Below are 26429 nucleotides of genomic sequence, written 5' to 3'. Positions count from 1 at the left end.
ATAATAACAGTTTATTATTGGAGTGTTGAATTCAAAATGTCATTTCGTTTTTTTCATTGCTTCAGTTAGTTTGAAAGCAATATTACTTTGCTGAGGCATTATGACCATACCAACTTTTACATAAAAAAAGAAAATACTGTCATATATATTGCGTGCCATGAAAACATAGGCCACACTTCATTTCATGTGCAGACTTGGAAAGAAGGTGGGGGAAGGTGGTCCTTTTTTCAGCTCCAATTAGCAAAGCATTCCTTCCAAACCTGTAAGCTAGCCTGAAGGCCTTTTAGCATAATGGCCAAACAGACATCATTACACATATTTAACTAATGAATCCTGCCTGAGTTAAACAGAATTCTCTGCTGCGTGAAATGAAATACCATTCATCTTCCTATAAAGTAAGATATTAGCTGTATTCTTAAGATGAATGACTCAGTGTTCATATTCGCTGTGTGGAGTTACTAGCTATTCCGTGATCAATTCTGCAATACTAGCTCTCTCTAAATGGTCATAGCTGCTCTGACACTCTAAGGCCTTTGGTTTCTTGTCATAGATTTCAGCTGAAACCTCATCTTTATTCATTCACCTGAATGCTTCAGAGATTTTGGATACTCTTCAAAGATGACCTAATTTGCAAAGTGGTTGACCCACCAATCACTGGAGCTGAACAGTGCTGGTGAAAGCTGACCCACCCAATTAAGTCTGGATCACCATGGAGGATTAAAGTGATGTGGAAAGTGTACATGGACTGAATAAGAGTGCTGTACAGGCCATCACAGTCCATGCTGAGCTCTGAAAGTGAACTAAAGAATGAATCAAGACATGTAATAGCACTTCTATCATCCATTCACTGCATGAGAGTCAGAAGAGATTTCCATCAGTTTGTGGCTACTTATGTACGCTTGCATTCACATTCCATTATCTTCACTGCTACATAAGGCAAGAGAACTTTGAAATCAACTGCAAAGTTTAGTATCTAAACCTGGAGGCCCAACTTGCACTGTAGTTTCGTGTTTTCATTGTTCCAACACCCCTAATTCAACTAAAGAACGAATTGAGCATTCATTAACAATATGAATCAGGTGCAGCAGGGGTGGATAGAGCTGGTAACTGGGCTCAGAAATGATAAGATAATAAAATAAATAAATAAATAAATAAGTAGGATAATAACTGCAGCAAATTCTACTTTTTACAACAATGATATGTAACCGTATGTGAAAGTTTGGGCACCCTTAATCAAATTACATGTTTTGCTGGTTTTCTAAGTAAAAATCAGTTCACACATCCTCTACAGCAAACACACGTCTGTATATTTTATTGCACATAACTTATTTGCTGAATTTAACATTCGCACACACACACACATTATCTAACTATGTCTTATCCTTCTGGGTCGCAGAGGTTTCTGGGGCCTATCCCAGCAGGCGGAATGCAGGAAACACCCTGGACTGGTCGCCAGTCCATCGCTGAGCTGAATTTAACATATAACGGGAAAAAATAAAATGTGGCCTATTAAAAACTTATGGCACATTGTTTTATTTGTTTTTGCAGAAAAAAAGTCATCTTTAAGTTTGCGCACAGTAGATGATGTGCTAATTTCACTCAGATAATCAACAAAACATGTCACTTGACCAAGGATATTCAAACGTCTGCATCTGTGCCATAAATGGATGCCCTTAAATACCAAGCATCACCAGTTTGGAGTGTTACAATACAGTGGTTCTCAACCTGTAAGCTCAGAGCCTTTTTCCTTTTTTGTTTTTTACCAATTATCCTATAGGACTTGTCCATAAAGTCCTCCAGACCAGTCACATCCCATTGTCATCATATGCTAACATGGCAAGTGGCTGGATGAGTGAATTGTAAAAACAAGCTGAACTAAAAATGTGTTTAGTAACACTTAGCCAAGCAACCAAAATAGCAGCTCACTTCATTATTTTATATGTTTATCAACATTTAATGATTATTTACCTACTACACTGCAAAACATAGAGATTTGGAGCATTCGCTTGCCAAAAAAGACCTTTCATTTACCTCAAACAAGAAGGTATTTCTGTCTGTTACTGTTAAACATAGTTATGTTGCTTAATTTGGACTGACTTAAATGCTAAAGAGCTGTCAGATGTTTGCAAATATTCCCAGACACTTAAATAAACACATCCATAATTAAATATGTTATAGGACGATTAGCCATCTATTACTAGCTATCTTAATTTTGAACAAATGTACTGTCTGCTTTGTTGTCACTTCACTTAACTGCCATCAATCTACAGGGCCCCAGAGCAAACACTTGCAGTGCACCCATGCCATAGAGTTAGAAATAGCCTAAATGCTGTGCTACACTTGATATTATCTACATGTTTATGTGCATAGCATGACCACTTATCATGTTCATTCAGAATGTTGTTGAATGTCCTCAGAAATGAATGCATCTATAAAACAACATGATAAGCTATCTCAACATAATATCAATTTGTAACAGTTTAGGATATAAATGTTTTTGAACAGAATGCCTGTCAATGCACACACATTTTTATTTCTCACATAAAGGTGGTTTTAATCAAAGTACAGCATTGACATTTCTTGTATAGACATGCCCATTTACATAATATCAATATGAAAAGAGAAAAAAAGAAAGTGGTCTGTAACATTTAGAATAAAACTCTTCAAAATCTGCCACACACAAATGCCACCCTTCAGGAATACATGAAATTGTGCACTGCAGGTGGGCCTCAAAGAAACAAACCTGGGTAACCCTGATCAACTTCATCCCCAAAACTCAGTTTTTCAAGGTAAAACAGGGAGTGGAGAGGAGCAGCTGTAGAGGATCATCACGGAGGAAGGAATCTACATTAAAAATTGGTCTAATTGGTCCTAAGAGAGCAATGCACAGGCGCCCAGGAGTCTGGCTCAGACCCACTCTGGCCTGCCAGCCCATGGGGAGTGAAGCACAGCACAGCAGTGCCATTCATATGCTAATAGGAGCAAGGCCTGTGTGGCTTTGGTGTTCCGAATATGACAACATGGGTTCAGTTTGCAAGGCGCAAATATCATGTTTTGCACGGTTAGGTCGGAAGGAACGTATATGGTTCTAGTAACAGAGAAGATCTGTTTATCTATCCATAAATCCAGATCTGTAACAGAAATCTGCATTCATGCTTCACAATACAATCTTTCCATTCACTGAAATGAACTCAATAATGCCTAAAAGCTCAAGTGTTTCTATCTACGATATTTTTAAAGCTATTTCAACATTTGTCTTGCAGACAACCTACAGAGGTCCTAACTCACAGTGAAAACAAAATCTTATGAAAGGCTGACAGCATTTCATTCCAGTTTTTTGAATAATGGAGTGAACAGTGCCAGTGTACAACCTCCATCACAATGTTCTTTTCAGTATGCAGATTTTGTTTGGCTTTAGAAAACAGTGCAGTCAAAGAGTGTTTGTATGATTCTAAACTTTCTTCTTCACTGGGGGGGCAATCAATGACTCACTGTCTTCAGGCCACTATGGGAGAATAAACAAAGAGGTTCTTAAGGCAGTATTATGAAGAGCAGCATGCTTTCTATCAGGATACATTTAACCATGATTCGGTTGCAGATTGGCCTCCATATTAATGAGTCTGTCAAAAATCATTTCTCATTTGAATGGCCAGGCACAGCAGGCGATGCTTGGGCACTTATGCCAAAGTGCTGCTGTTGTCACGACACTAATGTCAAACGTCAGTCAGGGACACGTTCAAAGTCCCGTGTGGCCTGGCTAATGACTGGCTGCGGGTAAGGAAAGAGGAGACAGGTGGATTAGGTGAGGGATCCAGGCCACCAGCACAAGCACTCCTGGATGCACCAGAAGAGGCTCCCGTTATGTGATCCATGTGGGGGATTAAAACTCAGGCTGTTAGCAGTTATCATCCACAACATGGACCTGCCGCTCAGTGAGGGAAGCTAAAAGGGTTAAAAACTGTCCTTTAAAGGAATATTCCAACATCTTTCAGTCTCACCCAGGAAAATCTATAGCATACAGCTTATTACAACAGACAATCATCTTCCTGTTTATAAAAAAAGAACAAAAATTGCTGAAGGCACGGAAGACAACACTCATTGAAGCATGTGCCCATTGTCCATGTGGTTCAAGTCCGTTTTCTGCTCTTTTCTAAGCACAGGAAAACTAATGTCTGGGGTAACCACACTCTACAGATGCGGCAGTTGGACTGAAATAAGACAGAAGATGCTGGAGTATTCGTTTAAGGCGATCTGCTGTGAAATTGGCATGTCTTTTGGCAACCACACACACCCCCTACTCAAAACTACCCGCAGGAGACCAGCTGTTTTTTCCCTGTAAATTCTCAAGCATGGTCTTTGTTTATGAAATACACATTTAGATACACATGAAATAATGAATTAATAAAATAACCGGCACTTGCATTCTTGCAGGGAGGCTGAAGCAGGGTACAGCAAAAGGACATGACTGGCCTTGAGGGAAAGCAATATGACTGAATCTCTTCCACTCTTCTCTTGTTCTCATCCTTTATCCCCCCACATCCATCGTCAAACACTTCGTCTTCCTGCTTCTTTGTCCTTCCATCAACAGACGCCGCCCCCAGCCATCTCAGCATAGGTGATTTGATGTGTTGCTGTGGAAACGTGGCGATTGAGGCCCAACCTCATGGTTAAGGTGAGCGGCTCAGAAGATTAACCTTTTAATCTTCAGCTTTTTGTGCCGCCTTGCATACATCAACCTACAAAGGACGTTCCGCTCAGCCACGCACAGGCGACTGGAGTCCATTTAGCTAAGTGCTAGTCCCTATCCATGAGTAATTACATTTAATTAGGCTTATGCTGAAAGGTAGCAGCACACAGCACTGTTTGAATTGACACAGAGTAGATACAGGCAGCCTCTTAGCGAATGGGGTTCTGTTTATTATCTCTCAGACAATGAGTCAGAAACTGAACTGGGCTAAATTAAATAGGTCAAATCAGTATGTCACAAGGTTGTAAACTGATTGTATATCTCTGGGTTGCCAGAATCAATCGTTTATTGTACCATGAGGTTCTGAGAAACCTCATGCATGTTTATAAATGGTTTATTCTTTAATGATGTAATACACCAACCACGCACCTCATTAAGCACCCCTCCTTGTTTCTACCCTCACTGTCTATTTTATCAGCTCCACTTACCATATAGGTGCACTTTGTAGTTCTATGATTGCAGACTGTAGTCCACCTCTTTCTCTGCATACTTTGTTAGCCCCCTTTCATCTTTTTCTTCAATGTTTAGAACCTCCAAAGGAACACCACAGAGCAGGTATTATTTAGGCAGTGGATCATTCTCAGCACTGCAGTGACACTGACACAATGGTGGTGTGTTAGCATGTGCTGCACTGGTACAAGTGGTTGGTAGAGGTTTTAAATACCTCAGTGTCACTGCTGGACTGAGAATAGTCCACCACCCAAAAGTATCCAGCTAACAGTGTCCCTTGGACAGTGTCCTGTGACCACTGATGAAGAATTAGAGGATGAAATACCAGATGAACTACTGTCTCTGACTTTACATCTACAAGCATCTACGAGCAGTCAGTGGACACAACCTTACAAACCTCTGCAGCACTGCTGTATATGATCCACTCATACCAGAACAATACACACTAACACGCCACCACCACATCAGTGTCACTGCAGTACTGAGAATGATCCACTCCTAAAATAACACGGGCTCTGTGGTGGTCTTGGGGGTCCTGACCATTGAAGAATAGTGTGACAAATTATGCAGACAAACAGATGGACTACAATCTGTAGTCGTAGAACTACAGTGCACCTGTAAGGTAAACAAAAGTGATAAAATTCACAATGAGTGCAGACACAAGGTAGCAGTACTTAATGAAGCTACCAGTTGGTATTTTACATTCTGCCAAAACTACAGAATTAAAAGAACACTGAACATACAAATATGACTGAAGGAGCTGTTCACACAGCACCAATTAAAATAATAAAAACGATACACCAAGCCTTTTTTATTTGAAAACAGCCTGATAATTTAATGTGGGCCAAAAATGAATAGATTAACAACAGGTTACACTATCGTGTATGTATTTTACATTTACATTATACTGTGCTTATGTTTTATACTATTGACACCACCCAAAAAAACTGCAAAACACATCTACTGCCGAAACATCTCATATACTACAATAAAACTGTATTTAAATGTGTTATTTAAGGAAAACATAATCATATTATTTTAGCATTCTACGTTTTGTTTATTGCCCATTTTATTCTTTAAATTCATCATAATGTTACCAATATAAAGTTTGGGCAGTAGGGGGGATAGTGCACTCACTGCTCAATATCAAACTCCGCCCATGAAACAGTCATTGGCTTACAAGCTTTTTGGCTTTCATGGAAACGTCTGCATGAATAAGGTGTGCTTTATGTAAATGATATATAGATGGGGTACTGGTAGGCAGGCACTTGATTTCACAAAGTCACGGCTGAACATTTACCCAGTTCCAAATATGTCATCTTTTTTTTTCCCCCCGCAACAAGGCTTATGTAACATGTCGCACTCTGTATCATGATTATTCTGACGTCACGGCTAATCGCTGCAGGGAGACAAGCGACTTGATGTGATTTGACAGACATGTGTTGGTGCAGCAAACGTTAATCATGGGAGGGCCAAATGCAAATACACAGAATAGAACATGCAGAACATGCAGTGTGAGTTCTTTCAGCTGGGCTCTGCAGAGGATCTCTCTTCTCTGATCTGAAATTGCTGAGCCACTGCTCAGTATTCTGTGTGATCCCTCAGTGCTGACAGCACCACAGTCAAAGACGCCTGGATGCTTGCATAAAGTTTGATGATGGTGGGTGTTAGGGCTATATAATGTTTGTTAATCAGTAATGTAGAAGGCTCCAAATGCAAATGAATCCAATCCAGTTCCATTTATTTTTACCTATGATGTGCTATGAGAATTCTGTCCAATCTTTGATGTTCCAGATGAGTTTCTATGGGTGTTTTGATGAATCAAGCCATTCAAATGATCCAGCAAATGTAAATCCTTTTAGTGAAAATAGTGCAGGTTAATTTTTAACCGTAGCATCAGATGTTCACTAATGTTTAGCACTCTTTAAGGCATGTTACAATTGTAATATGGATGGGCATTCCATCCATATTCCATCCATATTCCATTGAGTTTTCATTTTGCAAGCCATTATGTGAAAAATATCCAAAAAATACCACCACAGCATAAAAAAGGGCTAAAGGCTACCACACACCAGTTGACACAGTGATGCCACTCAGCATATTACATCTTACTTTTGCTGAATGATATTAAAGCCAGCTCCAGACCACAAATCCAACTTGGATTATGCCAATCTTTTTTTTAAAGATAAACAGACAAGTGCTATGTATCTGTTTTAAACTTGTTACTCGCCTAGTCTTATAAAAACTTAGTGTACCACGTACCTTTCAGCTTCAAAACAGTGAGTTTGCAACTAACATGTTAAACTCATACTGATGTTAAAAGTTTTGTTCGAACAAATCTATACAAGTGTAAAATGAACTTGAGCTATAGTTCCTATGTGCTACAGCTGTGCTCTGTGCTTTCAGCCATCCAGGCACACGGTTTCTCTGTGTCAGTAAAGTGTGCCCAGTTGGCTTTTGATGGTTGCAGTAGCAAAGATGGAAAAATGTAAGACACAGGATCTGCACAGCTCTTTGGTGGAGTCCTTAAATGTAAGAATGTATAACATCATCAAGGATGTTAATTTGCATATAAAAACTTCAGTATTTGATATTTTAAACTTTTATTACTATTTGAATATAAAAAAAATAAATTATCCTTAATTTTATAAAATAATGCTATACCATACATCTCTGTTTTTTGTTGTGCTTTGTTCTGTCTTTCATTCTCCCTCTTGCTTGTTTCATAAAACATTTTTTTATTATTATTATTATTATTATTATTTGGCACTTACTTTGCAGCCCTATTGAATTTCTGCCACAATCCCTCCTCTAAACACACCCTTTCCTTTGTTAGAAGTTGTTCAAATTTCACTTTAACATTTTGCAATACAGATTTCAATATGTATTATAAAACAACACGTAATGTGACTTTTTCATCTCAATATCATTCAGTCCTAATGGGTGCGAATGAGGTGCGTGGTTCGCTTTCTGCTACTGTAACAAAAGATCTTGAACATATACACGTCCGCACGCACACACATGCGCACACACACACAGGCGCACACACACACACACACGCGTGCACACACACACACACATACGCGCACACACACACACACAAACACACCGCTTTTCTTCACTTCAGTCTCCAATGCAGCCAATCAGACACAAAGACAACAGCTCATTGCTTTGGCACAAGCCAATCACAAAAGAGCTCAATAGAAGAGAGAGGAGACAGTGGCAACAAAAAACACGAGTTGAAGCGTGTGGCGCCAGGGACCGAGAACTAGTATGCCTCCATGACAGACCATGTGTGTCTTGTGGGTCTAAGCAACCCATTCACACTATATTCCTACTGTATTACTGTCATTGTGGACTTTTTCATGTATGTGTAGCCAAAAGGGAAAAGTTTAGGGGCTTTTTTTTCAGTTTTTCAGGTATGGAGAACCTCCCTACCGCTACAAAATTTTTCATTTGGTCCCCAAATTTTTTTTTTAAATAAGTAAATACAATCACACACTTACATAACTTTCTCTGTTATTGTTGTTTCTCTTTCTTTTTTCACATCTTCAGCTACATGACTGTAAATAATGCCTACTCCTAATCCTAACCCAAACCTGTAGGAAAAGCTTTATTTTTTATAACGGCTTTCCCCACAAGTTTAGAACTTGGTCAAAGAATTGTGAATTTGGTCCAAACAAAAAGTAAATACACATTCACTCATACACACCATTACTTATGCAGTAGATCCAAAAGGCCTGGAATAATACGAACACTGATCATCTAGCAAGCGTCACTACAGAATCCAATCCATGCTTGTTATAGACTGTTTAAAGTACCAACATTAGCACACTGTAAAAAATGAAGGGAGTTAATTGTATTAGTGCCTCCCTGTATTTATCCTGATCGAGATTATGCCAGACCGACCCCCCACCGCTGGAGGAATCTACTAAACAGGTCGTCTGATTGAAGTCAACAGAGCTTAGCCTGGAAATGAAAGTGTGCTTCAGCCATGCTGTGGGCTTAGCACAGCTAAGTCCTGCAATGAGTTATTTTGCATGCTGGACAACACAGCACTGCCCCGCCAGCCTCATGACTCAAACAAACACAGCATAGAAAGCGAGAAAGAGATGAAGAGACAGGTGGCAGCACTCCGGGGGACGAACAAGGGACACATTTGGTAACACCCCAGCATCTGTAATCAGTGACAGACACTGAACCATATTATTAAAACATACTAAATGTCAAAGCAATGTTATGCACTGTCCATTTGTCAATTTGTCAATACATAATACTGTATGTTGTCCATCTCCACAACTGTAGTCAACACACTAGACGCTACGTAAGTACCATATGTTGTATATGTCCATAATTGTGGTCAATGTAATAGGCAAAGTTACACACTCCATTTACCATAATGAGCTACCATACAGAATTAACATACTAGACAACGTTGCATGCACTATAAATACTGTATGTTGTGTTTCCATAATTATAGTCTACACACTAGATCATGCGATGCACTGCAAGCACCATATGGAATAGAACAGTCAACATACTAAAGAATGGTATATGAACTATAAGTATAAATATATTTCCTGTGTATATGTACATGTAGCCAACACACTAACTAACACACAGTACTTATGTTGCATATAACATTATCTAGTACGTTGTATACACTTATGTATATAGACAGTATATAGTACTTATAACGCGTATAATATTGTCTGGAGTTACTGTGTATTGTCTATGTACATAACTATGGTCAACACACTAGGCAACGTAATGTGCACTATAAGCACCGTCTACTGCCTGTTCACAACTGTGAAAACAATAGACACTATTATGCAATTGAAGTAATATATTGTCCATGTTCATGATTGTGTTATAATAGTCAAATATTCATTTGTGTCCTAGAAGCTCTGCCCACCAGCATGGAACCCACACGTACAAAACAATACCAGTATGGTCACAGCACATGGAGCCACTAACATCTGGCCATTACCAAGCAGCATATGCAAACACACACAAAATAGCCCCGAGATGATCAACACATTCATCAACAGCACTGCTCTGTTAAAAAAGGTGCAAGCACCTTTCATAGCCATGAATGAACACTCACCAGCCACCTGCTAGAGGCTCCTCTTGCCGCTTGACATTTAATGCTTAAGACTGGCCGTCTTCAATATGTCCACAAAAGATAAAGTCAGCTCTTTGAACAGTCTGTAGATGGTCAAAATCTGGTCAGAGAAAAAGCCTTAGAGGGAAAAAGCAACGACGGCCATTCATTGAGCAGCAGCAGAAAGCAGTTAGAACAGCAACAGTGCTAGCGGGTGCAGGCTGCAGGGCTGTGATGCTGTACAATAACAAGCATCCTGCTCTCAGGAAGAATGAAAAGGAGGGAGTGACAGCACAGCAGAGAAACAGAGGGAGGAGGGGAGGCAAGGGAGAGCCACTGCAAATCCTGACTGGTCACATGACTTCATCTCAGCTGTCAGTCAGGGGTAGGGGAAGAGAAGCAGGAATCACAGGGGGGAGGGGGGCTAGACTCTATGCTGGTGGGCGGTGGCATCACAGCTTCTGGTCCTTCTTTCATTAAAGACAGAGTAGCAGAAAGACCTGTAATCTCCTATGGCCCACCTCCAACGTCCAGCCCACCAATGGCAGCACAGTATTTATGACTGCCTCCCAGATATGTTTAACCCCGTCTTGGCTGGGCTGCACCTGACAAAAACACAGAAGGGAGTTTTCTAACAGCAACTGGATTTTCTGGGTAATATTCATTCAACATCAGCACTTCATGGCCAAAAAGGGCTTGTCTCCTGTATTTTTTATCTGTGTAATAAAACAGTCATGATTCATTTTTACATGAACAAATTCCAGGCCCCCTTTATTGTGTTGAATAAGATGGGCTGTTGATACTGTGCCTTTAATACTGCTTTATGTATGTATATGCTAATCATGTAAACTGTATTATGAAGGAAATTACTATAAAGACAACATGTCAAATATTGAAACTGAGAAATTTTGTTTCTTGAAAAATACATGCCCATTTTGAATTTGATGCCAACAACACATTCCAAAAAAGTTGGGACAGGGGCATGTTTACCACTGTGTTTCATCACTTCGCTTCATTTAACAACACTCTGTAAGCCTTTGGGAACTGAGACCAACTCCTGTAGTTCTGAATGTGAAATGTTTTCCAGTTCTTGTTTGATACAGGATTTCAGCTGCTCATTAGTTCCTTTGTCACCTTTGTCATATTTGTCATTTCATAACCCTCCAAATGTTTTCAGTGGTGACAGGTCTGGACTACAGGCAGGCCAGTTTAGCACCTAGGCTCTTTTAATACAAAGCCATGGTGTTGTAATACATCTAGAATGTGGTTTTACATTGTCTTGCTGAAATAATCAAGTCCTTCCCTGAAAAAGATGTCATCTGGATGGCAGCATATGTTGGGAAACATGTATATATAATTCAGCACTACTGGTGCCTTCACAGATGAGCATGTCACCCATGCCATGCACACTAATGCACCCCCTTTGAACTGTGTACTGATAACAAGCTGAGTGGTCTTTAGCCCAGAGGACACAGTGTCCATGTTTTCCAAAAAGAATCGCAAATGTTGATTCATTGGACTACAGGACACTTTTCCACTTCACCTCAGTCCATTTTAAATGAGAGAGGACACCTCAGAGGAGGTGGCAAGAATTCTGGATCCTGCTTATATTTGGTTTCTTCTTTGTGTTTTAGTGTTTTAACTTGCATATGTGGATGCAGCAACAAACTGTTTTCATGGACAGTGTTTCTCAGAAGCGTTCCTGAGCCCATACAGTGATTTCCTCTACATACTCATGTCTGTTTTTGATGCAGTGCTGTAGTCCAGAGTGAAACCCTCCTTACAACTTCAGTGTGAATGGGAAGTGTCAACATGCTGTAGGCCAGGGGTGTCAAACTCACCATTTATAAGGCCATATTAAAAAAATCTCAACAATTCTGTGGGCCAAAGAGCATCTATATTTTATGTCATTTTTAATCAACATTTTGCTATTAACTGAACTCATTGTTTTTCCAAAATATGCAAAAATGTCAACAGTAAAAGCTAGGCACCTGTAGTAGACCTTGAAATATTGCATGAATACTTTAAATATTAAAAATTTAAATGTCACCAGAAGCTCAGCCTTTTAAACCTACCAATTTGTTTGAACTGCACACGTGGCATCATTTCTTTGCTGCAAGTTCATTAAGACTTGGGCTCAATTTCTGAGCTGCAGAGCTAATGGTAAGTGTTTATATTGGCTGCAGTTAGCATGTTTTGTGATATGACCGGTGTGTAATTGTAGAATTATGTGGAACTGAGGTGTAAATGCTGTCCCATAGTTTGCTGTTGGAGAAGGAGAGTTGGAGTGCACATTATATTGTGGTGCATGCTGGGGACTGTAGTGCAGCACATTGTTAAACAAGGTAATAGTAATAGAAAATTAAAATACTTCTACAGGCTGGATAGGATTGTGTCGCAGGCCTGATCTGCCCCACCGGTCTTGTGTTTGACACATGGGCTGTAGGCTGAACATATTTATAAATGTTTGGGTTTTTCTGACATAACAAAAACGAATTCAAGATGGGCTGTTTCCATATGTGAGCTGTATAAACTGGCAGATATAAATATCTGTCCATGGTATGGGCCCTTTTAGTCTTGATAAAGTAATACTTTAATGGACAAGCAATTCTACCAGTATTTAGTAGGCATTAACACAGATCCTACAATTTTGGCTCTTCAGGCATAGATTAAGCCAAGTCTTGAACTAAATTGTAACACAAAAGGTGTTTCATTATTAAAAAATGTATCTAGTCTAAACTTAGGCTTAATCTGGGTCTGGAAAACTAGCTCTCTTATTACCTTCATTGTAAAAACTGATTACAATTCTATAATGATGGTCACAGTAATGGTCAATGGATGAAACAAAATCATTGAGCAAACAATAAAGAGCAGTGGCAGCTGATCATGATCGGATTTCAACCTCTTGATCCATAACCAGGTCTGATCTACTCTAACTCTACACATTACATACTGCAGCCTGGTACAAAGAACCCAATATGGAGAGTATTGCTTCAGTTTTGTCAGCTCTTATCTAGAGTTGGCTTACTTCTGCAGATATAACAGATTAAAATAAAGCAATATTGAATATTGCACAAAGACTGTCTGAGCAACTGAAGACCTACTCTTTATCTAATTTAGCAGTCTTTTAGTGTATTTTACTTTTATTTCTATTCAGACTTATTTCATACAAGCAGAAATCAGCACTTGACAAAGCCTTCCCTCTATAAGTTTTGAAGGGAGTATTTAAAATTTCCAGTAATCTACAGACCTACACTGTCACAAAAAGTTCACAAAATGACAAAAAAAAGGAAACAGTGAATAATATTTCAGGGAATACATTTCTTGGGATGAAATGCATGTAATCACATTTCATTTAAATGCTTTCAGTTTAAATGCATTTAACTCATATGCATGAAGGTATATTATGAGATTTACAAATATATAGAATAATGCAGTTTTAAAATGTAACTTACATGTCTTGGAAATCAATGTTCTAGTCTGTTGTGACAGCAGAGTAGCATACAAGCATGACCTCTAGTGGTCAATACTCATAACCACATATGTTTATCAAAAATAGGCCAACTGTGGTCAGTTAAAGCGTATTCAGCATCTAGCCTCATTGTATCCAGTCTCATAAAAGGAGAAAAGATACAATGGAAGGATCTGAAAACAAAAAAGCAAATAAGAGTGTGAAATATTAGTCATGCAGGGAGTTTTCATTTACAAAACAGCCAGAAAAGAGTCTGGAGGAGTTGTTCCACTTGTTTTTCTGTACATAATTTTAAAAGTGCAAATTTGTTTATTGTGGTGTATTATTAAAAAACTGGCATTAACAGGTTTTTGTTATAGAGGGGACGCCGATAATTATTTAGCTACTAATTAATCTAGAGCCTAGCTTATTTTATCAATGGAACCTTTAATCTGAACTACTTTCAGTATAAAAATTCATTTAAACTTCTTTTTTTTGTAAGGCTTAACTACAGTTGCAAAAATCCATTAAACAAGCAGGAACATCAGTAGTACTGACTGCTAAACAGATGAAGCCAAGCTGTAACCTTCCATGCACAAAACATCTTCACTTGCCAAATTTGAACAAGTCAAATGATTCGTTACATCAAATGTGTTTAAAAAAATTAAAAATAAGTAAATAAAATTCAACATAAATAAAGGTTTCTAGGCCTATTAAAGCAATAAGCCACAAGAGGTCCTGCATTAGCAGAGCGCCTAAAACCCTGCCTCGATTGGCTCATAGCTTTTATAAAACATTAAGCAACATAACATATGGCAAAATGCAGAACATTTTCAGTAAGAAATTTAAGTATTAATAATAATCAACAAAAACAAGTATCCTGCCTAGAAATGTAGTTCCTTTAAGCCACTTTTCCACTGCATGGTTCCAGCTTGACTCGATAAATCTGGTACTAAGGTATTGGGTACTATTTTTGGTACCAACTCCTTTGAGGTTCCAAGTGAGCTGAGCTGATACTGAAAGGTGATGTAAGAGCGCTACAGACTACTGATTGGTCGGGGAGAAGCGCTAAACATACATGCTATGGCTAGCTACCAAGTTAGCATTGCCTCTCACATTCCCTTTGAGCAACCAGATTCGTCTGATCGTCTGAACTGTGGTCTAGCATTTCACAACCTCTCCTGCGTTTTTTTTTTTCAGCAATAATTTATGTTGCTGTCATCAGCCTCCTCTGAACAAAAAACTAAAAAAAGTCTGAGCAGCATCATGCAGCATCACTATGACGACCAGCAACACTGAGGTGTACTATATCTGCAGTGGAAAATGAAATATGCTCATACCAAAAGCCAGCCGAGCCATATGATGCAGATGAAAAGCAGCTATCGAGTATGGTATTGTTGCTGAGCAACCATGTACTGCAAAAAGGACAAGGATGTTCAGTCACCCACCACTGTATACTGTGGACAATTCATTAAGTTTTTTACTTTTGGTCTCATAATAATGAACTTATCATCATATAGCAGTGTTTACTGCGAAACCTTTGTTTAAATACTGTTTGGTCACAAAATCACCACCATGAGTCTTATTTGCACCAAGCTAACACTGCCCCTCTTTCCATATGGGAGCTGAAACTCAAACGGCTCCCTGCTCCCTACATAGCGCACTACCTAGGAATTTAAACACAAGCTCCTTGTGTTGTTGCACTTGAGTACTGAAATCACAATGAATGTGAACAGTACACAAGGCTGCAAATGTGGACTTGTCCATCTAGTGATCTTAAAATCTATTAAATTAAAATAACCACACAAACACGATGGAACCTCCTCTTGGAGACCTCCAAGCAACTACTTGCAGTGCTTACAGGAAGAAATGGCCCTGCAAACAGGCAGAAATTTAATTTTTTGCATCTTCTTCCATCTTTTCCTTTTTTCTTGGTCTTGTTTTCATTCAGGCTTTGGCACACTTGTTTACTTCACTTTCTCTATCAGCTCATGGATCACCTTCCTTGCACATTTAAACTCCTATCTCTTTTTGTCTCCTCTTCTGACCTCTTGATCCCCTTCTCCAGCTCTTCCTTTTATCCGCTCCACCTCTCTCTATCCCACTCTATCACTCTATCTTTCATCACCAGTCAATCTTTTAGCTGCTGACCATAGGTTATACAAATGTTCTGTTAGTTCAAAGTCATCCTCTGCAGTTGTTCTTTGACCTCTCTGCTTTCTCTATGGATACTTTTTTGTCTGCTCTCTGTCTCTCTTAGTCTGTATAGGGACAAGTGAAGCTCGTTGGGGCAGCTAGTGGAGGAGCCAAGGCAGAGGGTTGTGGCTCCCAGGCATTGTGGCCTTTGTTGTGAGGGAAGTCACCAACTCAGGAGAAGATGAACATGCAGAATCAAAGACGTTTGGTGGATCTCTAGGAGTTCTGCCGCGCTCGAGGGCACCAATGGAGGGGATGCTCACAGAGCTGCTGTTCAGCTGCCCACCAGAGGCACTGAAGGACAGCACACCCAGAGTAGGGTACGCTGAGTAAAATGAACTTGGTATCCATTTTACAGCCCAGACTTTGTTCCAAGTTGTGAGGATCGTCAGGATGGCTGACCCTTGAGGCGGGGTGTTGTGGCACTGCTGTAAGGCGCTAATGGGATGTGGCAATGCAAAGTGGCTCTAGGGGGCGCCACACTCCTGGTCAAAAATAACGATTATGGTTGCAGTTTTTACAGAGGCTGCTGTTGTTATTAAAGTAATTGTGTTTATTAGTATAAGTTGTGTCTGATGAACGAGTGCTTTGCAGTTAGCCAGTGGTTGGAAGTGTATACCCTCCTTGAATATCATTACCCCCTCCTTGTGTTGCCTGTTGGGGTTAGAGTTCAGTAAGGCATTTCTTGTTGCCTGTTCAAATGACTGTTGAAAATAGATGAGCATTTGCCCATATGTGCAATGTTTTTGCTCCTTCTTTTACGCTGATGCTACAATATGTTATTTAAACACTGAGATTACACACTGTTACAGTTGGTGCAAACAGAAAAAGTGTGATTTTGGTGACTAATTGTGCTTAAATGTTTAAGAAGTGACAGAATTTCATGGTAATGGTGAGATAACAGCACAAGTGGGATATCATTTCTACAAATTCACTATTCAATTGAGCTGAAAGCTTAAACAACTTTCACTAGCTTTTTTCTTGATCACTCACCTGCATCAAACCTGTGCCTTGTGTCCGGTCAGTCTCCTTCAGCTTCTTTCTCTCCTTCTTACCTGTTTAATAACATGTTATTTTATTAACCTCAGACTTACAATACGTCAAGGGAGATCAACCAGTTCAGTTATATGAGCTGGCAAAAATCTCACCCAACTGGCCTGTGTGTCCTTTCCACCATGAACTTGTTATATGTGACTACTGGTGTGTTTAGAAAAACTGAAGAAATACATGAAGACGTTTGATATAAAGAGCTGTCAATAACGTATTTTTTGATCTCTTTCTGTGTTCACACTCTGTGAAGTTTCGAAAAATTCCTTTAATAGTTTGCTTGTCAGCTAGTTAACTAGTGCTAGCTACATAGCCCAAGCCTGTTTCTTTAACTTACCTCAAAATAGTTTGCTAACAATCTAACAAACTTAACAGGCCAATAAAACCTGCCAAGAAAACAAGACTAAAAATATATGCCATATATATTTTTATAGTTTGTAACAGACATACTTTATCTTGTATGCTGGAGCTGGGCATCCTTTTCTAACAACTGAGCTCCTCTTTCCTGTGGTTATGAGTCAATTCCTAAAAGAATCGATTCCTCGATTTCAGGCATTCAGCTCTTTGTTTGTTGTTCATCTGTATTAGTTCTTGGAATCGAGCTTATGTGAACGTGATTCCATCCAGCGTCATTACTTGGGAGTCAGAATCAGACTCAGACTCCTCTCCTAAATTTCTGGCAGCAGCAGCCCTATTTACTTAGTGATGAAACTAAGACCGCAAGTCGTTTTTACCCCCTCTTGAAATGGGGTCTTAGCCACTGGTAATTGGTTGATTTCTCTGTCCAGTCCTAGCTATGACGTTAGTTGGCACATAATCTAACCTTTAATCTTACCCATCATTTCCAAACAAAATTTAACAATAAGACTTACTGTGAGTTTAAACACAAACATGATGATTGTATCAAATAAAAAGGAACTATGAAGTATATATAAAACATGCATATCATTTTCTAAGATCCTAAATCCCAATTAGGCCTTATTGGAAAGCCTATAGAGCCATGGGAGCTCCCCACTGTATATATTAAACAGACTTTACTTTTATCAAGAACAATTTGCAATGTTACATAAATGTAATATTAGAAATCTAATATGTTGTACCAATATTTTCTCCCAAGCCCCCTGATATTCAAAGCAAATGAACAGAACACACTAATTCTTAAACATTAGTTTACTTGTTAAACTGATTATGACTTTTTGTCACAAAACCCAGAGTAGATGCAGCATAACTCATAACTATACTCCTAAATGTTTTACAAAAATAAAACATTTTCATGATAATTTTACTGATTAACAAACCCTATGCTTTGACATCAAGCATATTTTTTATCATCTTCCAAAACATGCATTTAGTCCCTGCATTTCTCCTCATAGTCAAACAAATGATTTCACCCACTTGGTCACAGCTGCCACAGTTCAAAGTACAGAAACAACAACCCTTGTTTTAGACAAGATACACCAGTGATTTTCAAGCACTAGGAAGTCAAGCGGGTTTGCCAGATAAATAGAACATAGTAAAAGTTAGGGCTTCAAATAGGTAGAACCATGCAAATGTGTAGCACTAAGACAATAAAACTCCAACCAGCCTTCAGACCCAGGAATAGACAGTGTTTTCAGCTTAGCTGAACTCAAGCCATTAATAGACAGGTTAAGTTAGTGAGTGTTTTTCATTCAAAAGGAGTGGCTACCCCCTCTGCTCTGAATGGCTGAACACCAAGGATCCACAGAGTGGTCCAGCTCAGGGCAGAAGCATCATCTTTGGCTTACAGGTTAATAAGTGAAAGGTTTATAGCTACATTTAGACAGGTTCTGACACTCAACCCAGATTTATTGTTTTCCCCTCAACAGATTTAACTGCTTCACTACTACAAACTACTGGCAAAGTGGCCTTTAAAAAAATGGTACTGTACTTATAAAACCGTGACTTCTATTGGGATGGATGCAAATTGGTTTACAACATTTTCCATGTAAAGTCACAGCCAAATGTTTTATACTTTTTTGCATTAAGGGAAAGAAAAAAAAAAAAAAAAAAAAAAAAAAAAAAAAACATACAGTTGGACCCAGTCAGTCCCTCTAAAACTTCAGACTTACACAAGCAAGAAATGAAAAATATTCAGAATAAGCCTGTTTAGCTGATTTCTACCAACAATTACAAAAACTGCACCTTTTAAGTTGAAAGTATTCTGATTCTTTTGCAAATGGGAAAATGACTACCTATCTAAATGTAGCCTAAACGAAGCCCTGGTAGTATATGAAGGCAACAGAGAATGCTAACACTACAAAGGGCAGATTCAAATACTCTTAGACCCATACAGTGGAGAAGTAGTTTAGTGTCCCATTTTGAGAGCATGTGAAATTATATCATTTCATTATTAGGATGAAAGCCAAGAATAGGTCATTGTGGTGTTCAGGAAACTTTAGATTACTGCATACTGTACCACAGCTCAGCATAGAACTATGAGCCTTTAGCATATGACTCAAGTGAAGTGACGATCACTAGCACAGATTTGTTAGCATGGAACACAAGAGCCCTTACACTTCCTTTTTGTTAATAGCCCCCCTTTTTGCCCTGAATTAGACCATCGATATATATATTATTTCTCTGCATTCAGAAAAAAAGGGAAAATCAAAATCAGTCACAAAACAGCAAACAGGATTCATCAACTACTATGGTAGAGTCTTTGAAAGATGACAAGGCGAAAAGTAGGGGACAAGCAATAGCTGATGGTCTCCTCAACTTCCTGGACACGGCGCTGGAAGCGACAGCGGTCTCGAGCAAACTCTTCCCATGGGCCATGGCGGTCCTCATCACTGCTGGCGTAAAATTCCTCCACCTCGTCCATGAATGTCACCTGCGCATAGACACATAGTGATGACCCACCTCTAGGCTGAAAAAGGAAACTGTTTCTTTGTAATAACGGCTTAAAAAGAATGATTACCACACTGTATGAAAAAAATATGTGGTATTTGAATAAAATATGCTTTGAGAGCAGCAGAGTGAATATCTCCTGTCAAATTGAAAACGTAGTGAAAAAAATAAGACTTCCATCAAATAAGCTGCTGCAAGAAAACAGTAATTAATGAGCACAGCTCAAGAGTGAATGCATAACTGCTCAACTGGCACACAAGAGCACTGCTTATTTAAAAAAGAAAGCCCATGTCTGCCTTGACGGCCAGGAGACTTCGGGACCCTGTATTTTTGTGACACGTATGACCCTGTATTTTCAGCAAAAAAAAAACAAAAAAAAAAAAAACAGAAAAATGTACATTTGCCATCCCCACCACCCACTCCTCACTGTTGCTAACTGTAATCTGCATTTCAGATTCCCCTTAAAATTACCAAAGTATAATACAAGCAAAAGCGTAGGCCGGGAAGATTTTCCAGCCTGAAGGGCTGACAGATGATGGATGGGTCATTCTATCTCGGTGTCTGGGAATGTGCATACTTCCAGTGTTGGGCTAATAGCTATGACTAGCGTGGAGTCAAATGGAAAATGGGCCACAAAATTGCGTGATAATGAGCAACTGGCAATGCACTCACTCACACCTCCCTGGAGAGCGTAAAATGGAAGCGTTGCATCAGATGATCACAGGGCAAAAAAGGAAAATGGTCTGCTTGCACTGCTTTACATCATTTTCACAGCTAAGCCTATAACAGACGATCCACAGCACAGGGCCATATGTGCGAGTCCTGTTAAAAATGAAGGCCATAACTATGGATGCAAAACATGATGCAAGTGAAAATACATTCAAACAGCTGCAGCATGTATATTTAATGCAAATTACTGCAGACTGAGCAATATGACTACAGGGCTGTATTATATTACATAAAACATTGGTTGGGCTACCTGGGTGAAGGATGAGGGTTAGAGAGCAGAAAGAATTTTTTTGTAATATATTAAAATATTAATAAATTTAATCTGCATTCTCCTAAAAGCAAGGGTATCTGATAACATAAGCAGATTTTGTTTTTGGCATTAAGCTTGATTTGCATACATTTGAGACTTTTTTTGTAAATATCGAGTCCAAAAACAACATTCATGACCCTGAATTTCACCCAAAGGGCACATCCTGTACAGGTGCAGAGAGCAGACATTCCATACTGTGTAATTCAGAAGGATGTTAAAAATTGAGTTTAAAAAGGTTTACAGGTATGACTGTGTGTATATAATGGGATAGTGTGTATATAATAGGAAAGCATGTTTTATTTTATTCACTACACTGTGAGCTCCTGTAAACGAAACCAAATGCCTTGTATGTATAAGCATATTACGCCAATAGAGCTTGATTCTGAATATATTCAACCTCAAACTGACATTTACATTAACTGGGTAAAGCAAGGCTTCCCAATCCTGGTCCTGGGTCTCCCACACTAGACACAATTTGGTGCTTTCCGTCATCTACCACACCTGATTCAAGCCTTTAACAAATTAATAAGCCCCTCTATGCTGTGACAGGTGTGCAGATCAGACAAAACACAAATCCCCAGCACTGTGACTGAGAACCTCTTATGAAATCTGATAATGTGAGAAACTGTGCTTTATGAATTCCCTGCAAGCTTCATGACTGGAATACACACCATTAGACAACATGATGTTGATTTACTAGGTAAGAAACAATTTAGCCATGTCCCTGTTTTCCTATTTATTATTTATTTATTTGTTTGACATTTAAGCCCTGCACCTGCCTGATTCAACAGACAAGACATAGGCTACTAGCCACTCCCCCTCTGTGATTAACAATATAATTCCAGGCATAGCATGTTTTTTTTTAAACCTCCTCACATAACTCATGTGACAAACAGGCCAATTACACCATCAGGATTTTAAAAAAATGGGCTGCTTACTTTTAAACTGGTCCAAGTTCAAATGTGACTTTTCCTGTAAGTGTACAGGTTTTTACAGAAAGCACACTAACCTTTTTCAGTCTGACACATCTGGAACTTCCCAGTCCTTGTACAGGAGCAGCCTCAGAGAATCCACTGTCCAATCTCTCCTCTGCCTCCTCTTTCATATAGATTGGAGGCCCAACAGGTGCCCCCTTCTTACAGCGGCCCCTGGCTGTCTCTCGAGTCCTAGTTGGGGCCTGAAAGTTTAGAGGACTGTAGGGGTCTGATGAGCAGCTAAAAGAGTTCCACAGCCTTACGTTCTCTGCTTCATCCATAGAACAAGTCTCATCACTGGACTCCTCTTCTTGGGGTACCAGGGGTGAAGGGGAAGAAACAGAGGAGAGCTCAGCCTCTGTTGGGGACCCCAAGAGGGGCAATTCCACTGCAGCAGCACTGGCACTGGGGGCTGTCCGTATAGAGGCAGTGAAGTTACGGGGGTTGTAAGGGTCCTTGTTTTGGCACAGTGTGTTCCATAGCCTCTCACTCTCAGAGTCAAGCTCATCAGCTTCTGAATCCTCTTCATCCCCATCATCGCTATCATCTAGGTCCTCGGAATCAGAGAAATGGGATGAGCCTTCGCTGTCAAAACCATCATCATCGTCATCGCTGTTCCAATCACTGTCATTTTCCGAGTCAGAGTCATCGCTGCAGGGGCTGCCCATAATGTATGCAATCGCCTTGTTCTGGCAGTGAGGAGTGGACACGGAAGCAGTGGCCTCTTCTGCATATGCAGGCTCAGAGGCTTCCTCTGTCTGTTCCTCCACTTTGCTCCTCACCTCTTCACACTGAGGATGCTCTACAGCTTCACTCCCATCATGCTCTGTCTCAGGGTGACCCCCCTGAGAAGAAGCAGGAACATCCGACTCCAACGACCCCTGCTTCTCACCTGCGAGTTTCATATTAAGCTGCTTGGTGTTTGCGTTTTCCTCCTCAAGACTGGAGTAGCCATTGTCTTGATCCGGGGTCAGAACCGCCACCTCACTGCAGGCGGTGACAGCTCTGGTACCAACCAGACGTGAAACAACACTATGCTGGTGAACTGATGGGAGCTGCTCTGAGCTTGGGAGAGATTCTGGCCTCAGCATGTGAAGGCCTTCATTGTCTGCTGGCTCTTTGAAACACGGGGGTCCAGCGCTTTCTCTGTGCATTGAGTTCACATCACCGGCAACCGCTGAACCACACTCAGCTGCGTGACAATGACCGCTACTGTGACGCTCTCCACAATGCTGCCACTTTGTGTCAGTTGACGTTGTAGTCCGTGACGAATTTGGCACCATGTTTTCAGGGGCGTCAGTAGTTCCCCGCAGCCCGTCCCACCACCAGCTGCCGGTGTACCAAACGTCCGGGGGGCGTTCGGCACTACTCACATCTTTTTGCGCTGTGGTAGCTTTCAGCACACCCTGGGTGAGGAAATTTCTCGCCGCTGTGAGGTATCCCGCTGGGGCCGGGTGCTGTGCTTTAAAATCCGCACCAGCAGCGTTTTGAATTCCCAGCTCTGCCAGAGAGTCTGCCGTCAACCAGCTCAGAGCTTCTGCATTTTCGTTCTGACAGTGTACGTATGCTACGCTCAATCGAGCCGAACGAGGAGAATCCGGCATGAGGCTATGAAGCGAATTCCCCGTGTCCATTTTTGACTGTCCAGACTTGCCGTCCCAGGGTGACAGGGCCGTAGCCTGCGCTCTTCCAGGGAAATATTTCTGCAGCAGCGACCACGCAGGCCTAGACACCATAGATAGCACGCTAATCCAGGAGCTTTCAGGTCTAGCCACGTTGGCCCCGTCTAGGCTAGTGGTCGGCGCCTGAGGACCCCCACTGGAAAAGGGTTTCTCTGAATTCATACTTCTGAACATTCTTATATATTAAATGTTAAACAACTTGGGGCTGGAAGGAGAACCGCGTGGCTTACTAGAAAGTGGAACGACCACTACTGGGAACTAGGTTAGCTTGCTAGCTAACAAAAGTAGGTTAACTTTTCTTTTGGCACGACTAGATTAACTGGCCAACTACAAAAACGGTAAAACTTCGTTTAGACGTACGTTAGCTCGTATTTAAATACCTAACGCTAGGTGAATAAAATACATACGGTTAAGTATGGCCCCAGCGGCTAAGACGATCTGGCAAGCAAGAAAACCAAGAGAAGATACTTTTTTTTCCACAACGTACTGTACTGCTAAATATTAGCTACCACAGAACTGAGAAACTTAACTTCGACGTTGCAGTTCAGAATACTGTCCATAAATACTGACATGCACTGTAATGTTGACAAATACCATCTCCAAAGCGTCCATAGCGCTTAAACGTCAGTAACATCTTGCCGGTTCGCTCTTCTTGTAGCCCAGCAGTGAACGCAGTCATCGCCCATATTGGCCCCGGAGCTCATAATGTTCATATTCACAGCGGCGAACAGACAAGACTTCTTTCGTGTGGAACACTTGCTAGGGACGGGAGAGAAAAGAGAGGAAAGCTGTACGATGAAGGTCGAATCAAAACTGTCGGTAAATTCCAAGTCAGACGTCGACATAAAGGCCATTTTGGCTTCTTAAGTTGGTCCCGTAGAAAATGTAGAAGCCCTTCCGATAAAGCGCGCCGAAAGCGAACGTTAGCTACTTAGTTAGCGCGTTAGCTTAGGGAAAACCCTGAGTTCGTGTGGCGTTCTTTTAAATACCAAATACTTCATTAAATGTGAACTCCGGGAAAGCGCCGATATTAAAACGCGACACCTCAGCGAAATGACGCTTTGAAGAGCTTTGAATAGATGTAGTTCGACGACTCTTCCTCCTTTTTCGCCCCGTCTCGAAGGCTAGCCGAGTAGAACCCAGCGCAGAAAGAAGGGAGATTTCATCAGAAATACTAAGGGAACGTCGCGGAAGTCTCGGAAAGGAAGCGAAGCTTAGGGGCCGTCGTAAAAATTCAATCTCACGTGGCAGGTGCATGCACGCACAAGAGCTGTTATATAAGCAATGCATTGCTGACTTCAATGTCATCTACAGAGCTGTATAGATTACATGCAGTCCTTTGCAAAATTTTTCGGTGCTCTTTGCCAAAGTACACGTTTAAGTGATTCTCTAAGTGGAAATAAGCACTATTCTCTACAGAAAACATACTTATACATATTTTAACGAACATGTACTGTTGCTGAACACAGCAGCTGGAAGATACAAGTACGTTTGCAAAAATAATGAATATGGCAAGATGTAAAATATACATTCTTTTACATATTTACCTGTTAGGACTTTTGGTTTGTTACCCATAACCCCCTCAGCCAATGTGAGAACATATTCATGTTGTATATTTACATCTCATTAACTTCTTGATTTAAATATTGTATATTTCAAATGTTTTAATGACATGATAGTGTAATATTATAAAATGTATTTTTAAAAACGTTTTTTGCCCTTGACCCAACATTACACATTGGGCCTCTAAAAGTTTGGTCACTTCTGATATAAATGCTAATCTTAAAAGTATTAATATATAAGTAATGAAATAAAACAAGTGCGCATAACAGAGCAATCTTTAAAACATAAGGATAGAATTGATAACTACACTAATGTTCAAAAGTTTGGAATTACAGTTCAGAAATGTAGAATCATTGCTTTAAATAGTGTAAAATCAGTTTTGTTGCATATGCATACACATACAGCATGATCCTGTTATGATGCTGGTACTGATGGGATGTGCAGCATCATAGGTTTCAAGTCATTTGTGATGATCAAATTCTGAGTCAGCTCATTTAACATGAAAATATTATAAATATAATTATACAAATAATTATGTCATTTTAACTTCTTGTCGTTCCCAAAAATTTGGAACATTGAATAAAGCATCTGAAATCTTTTTGTTCTTTGATACTTTAATGTGCACTTAAGTTTTTATCAAATAAAATAATTGATTAATAGGATGTGATTCTAAACTTTTGAACTGAAGCATATAAGGCTCTAAAGCTGGTCAGTACACCACCACCAAAGCAAAATCATTTCAGTAGTCTAACCATTTGAAGTATTATGAAGAATATATTATGCCCTCATTTCCACAGTCCCTGTACTTGCATTAAAAATGCAAGGACAGGGTGCCATCAATTAAACATTCAGCGCATTTCGCAGCTCTTGCGCTATGTGGGGATATTATATTTTCATAGGCTTTCAAAAGCTTTTGTTTCTCCAGATCTCAACTGTAATTTTCAGAATCCCTGTTCAATGCCTACAAAAATAAGCATTTCAGTCCTGAATCATGAGGGAAGGGGCCTTGTGTTTGGATATTTAACAGCTTTGTCAGTAAATGCTAGTCATTATTAATGATAATGACTATAATCAGGACAAAAACAAACACCCAGAAGCAGACCCTAGATGAGATACACAGACCTGATGTAATTCTTACCTCAGTGGGATGGTAGCATAAATCCTGGGTGTGGTTCACAGACAAAGGATTGAGGTCTTTTCACACAGGGAAGTTTTACTGAACCGAAACTCTCAGAGATTAACACAAAGCAATAGCCGATCAACAGCCTTTAGAGCATTAGAATTAGTGTGAATATGTCTAGATCTGTG

At 40.0% G+C, this 26429-nt stretch overlaps 2 protein-coding genes across 2 annotated transcripts in view; both read right to left on the bottom strand.

The window, feature by feature from the left end:
• plekha6 (pleckstrin homology domain containing, family A member 6) overlaps nucleotides 1–10578 on the bottom strand; it is a 161565-nt gene extending 150987 nt beyond the window's left edge. The window contains exon 1 of the mRNA XM_017694703.2: nucleotides 10305–10578. The gene's annotated coding sequence lies outside the window, so the exon portion shown is untranslated. The remainder of the gene's footprint in view (nucleotides 1–10304) is intronic.
• Nucleotides 10579–18150: 7572 nt separating this feature from the next.
• Nucleotides 18151–24739, bottom strand: LOC108425763 (protein phosphatase 1 regulatory subunit 15B). The gene is made up of 2 exons (XM_017694693.2): nucleotides 21912–24739; nucleotides 18151–19846 (listed from the first exon to the last, which is right to left on the bottom strand). Exons 1-2 carry the CDS (start codon nucleotides 23730–23732, stop codon nucleotides 19655–19657), a joined length of 2013 nt encoding a protein of 670 aa, XP_017550182.1. The 5' UTR covers nucleotides 23733–24739; the 3' UTR covers nucleotides 18151–19654.
• Between the last annotated feature and the right edge of the window lie 1690 nt (nucleotides 24740–26429).

Source organism: Pygocentrus nattereri, chromosome 21, assembly GCF_015220715.1.
Source record: "Pygocentrus nattereri isolate fPygNat1 chromosome 21, fPygNat1.pri, whole genome shotgun sequence".
NCBI lineage: Eukaryota > Metazoa > Chordata > Actinopteri > Characiformes > Serrasalmidae > Pygocentrus > Pygocentrus nattereri.
The sequence above is the reverse complement of the archived record's forward strand: the minus strand, read 5'-3'. Positions and strand labels throughout refer to the sequence as shown.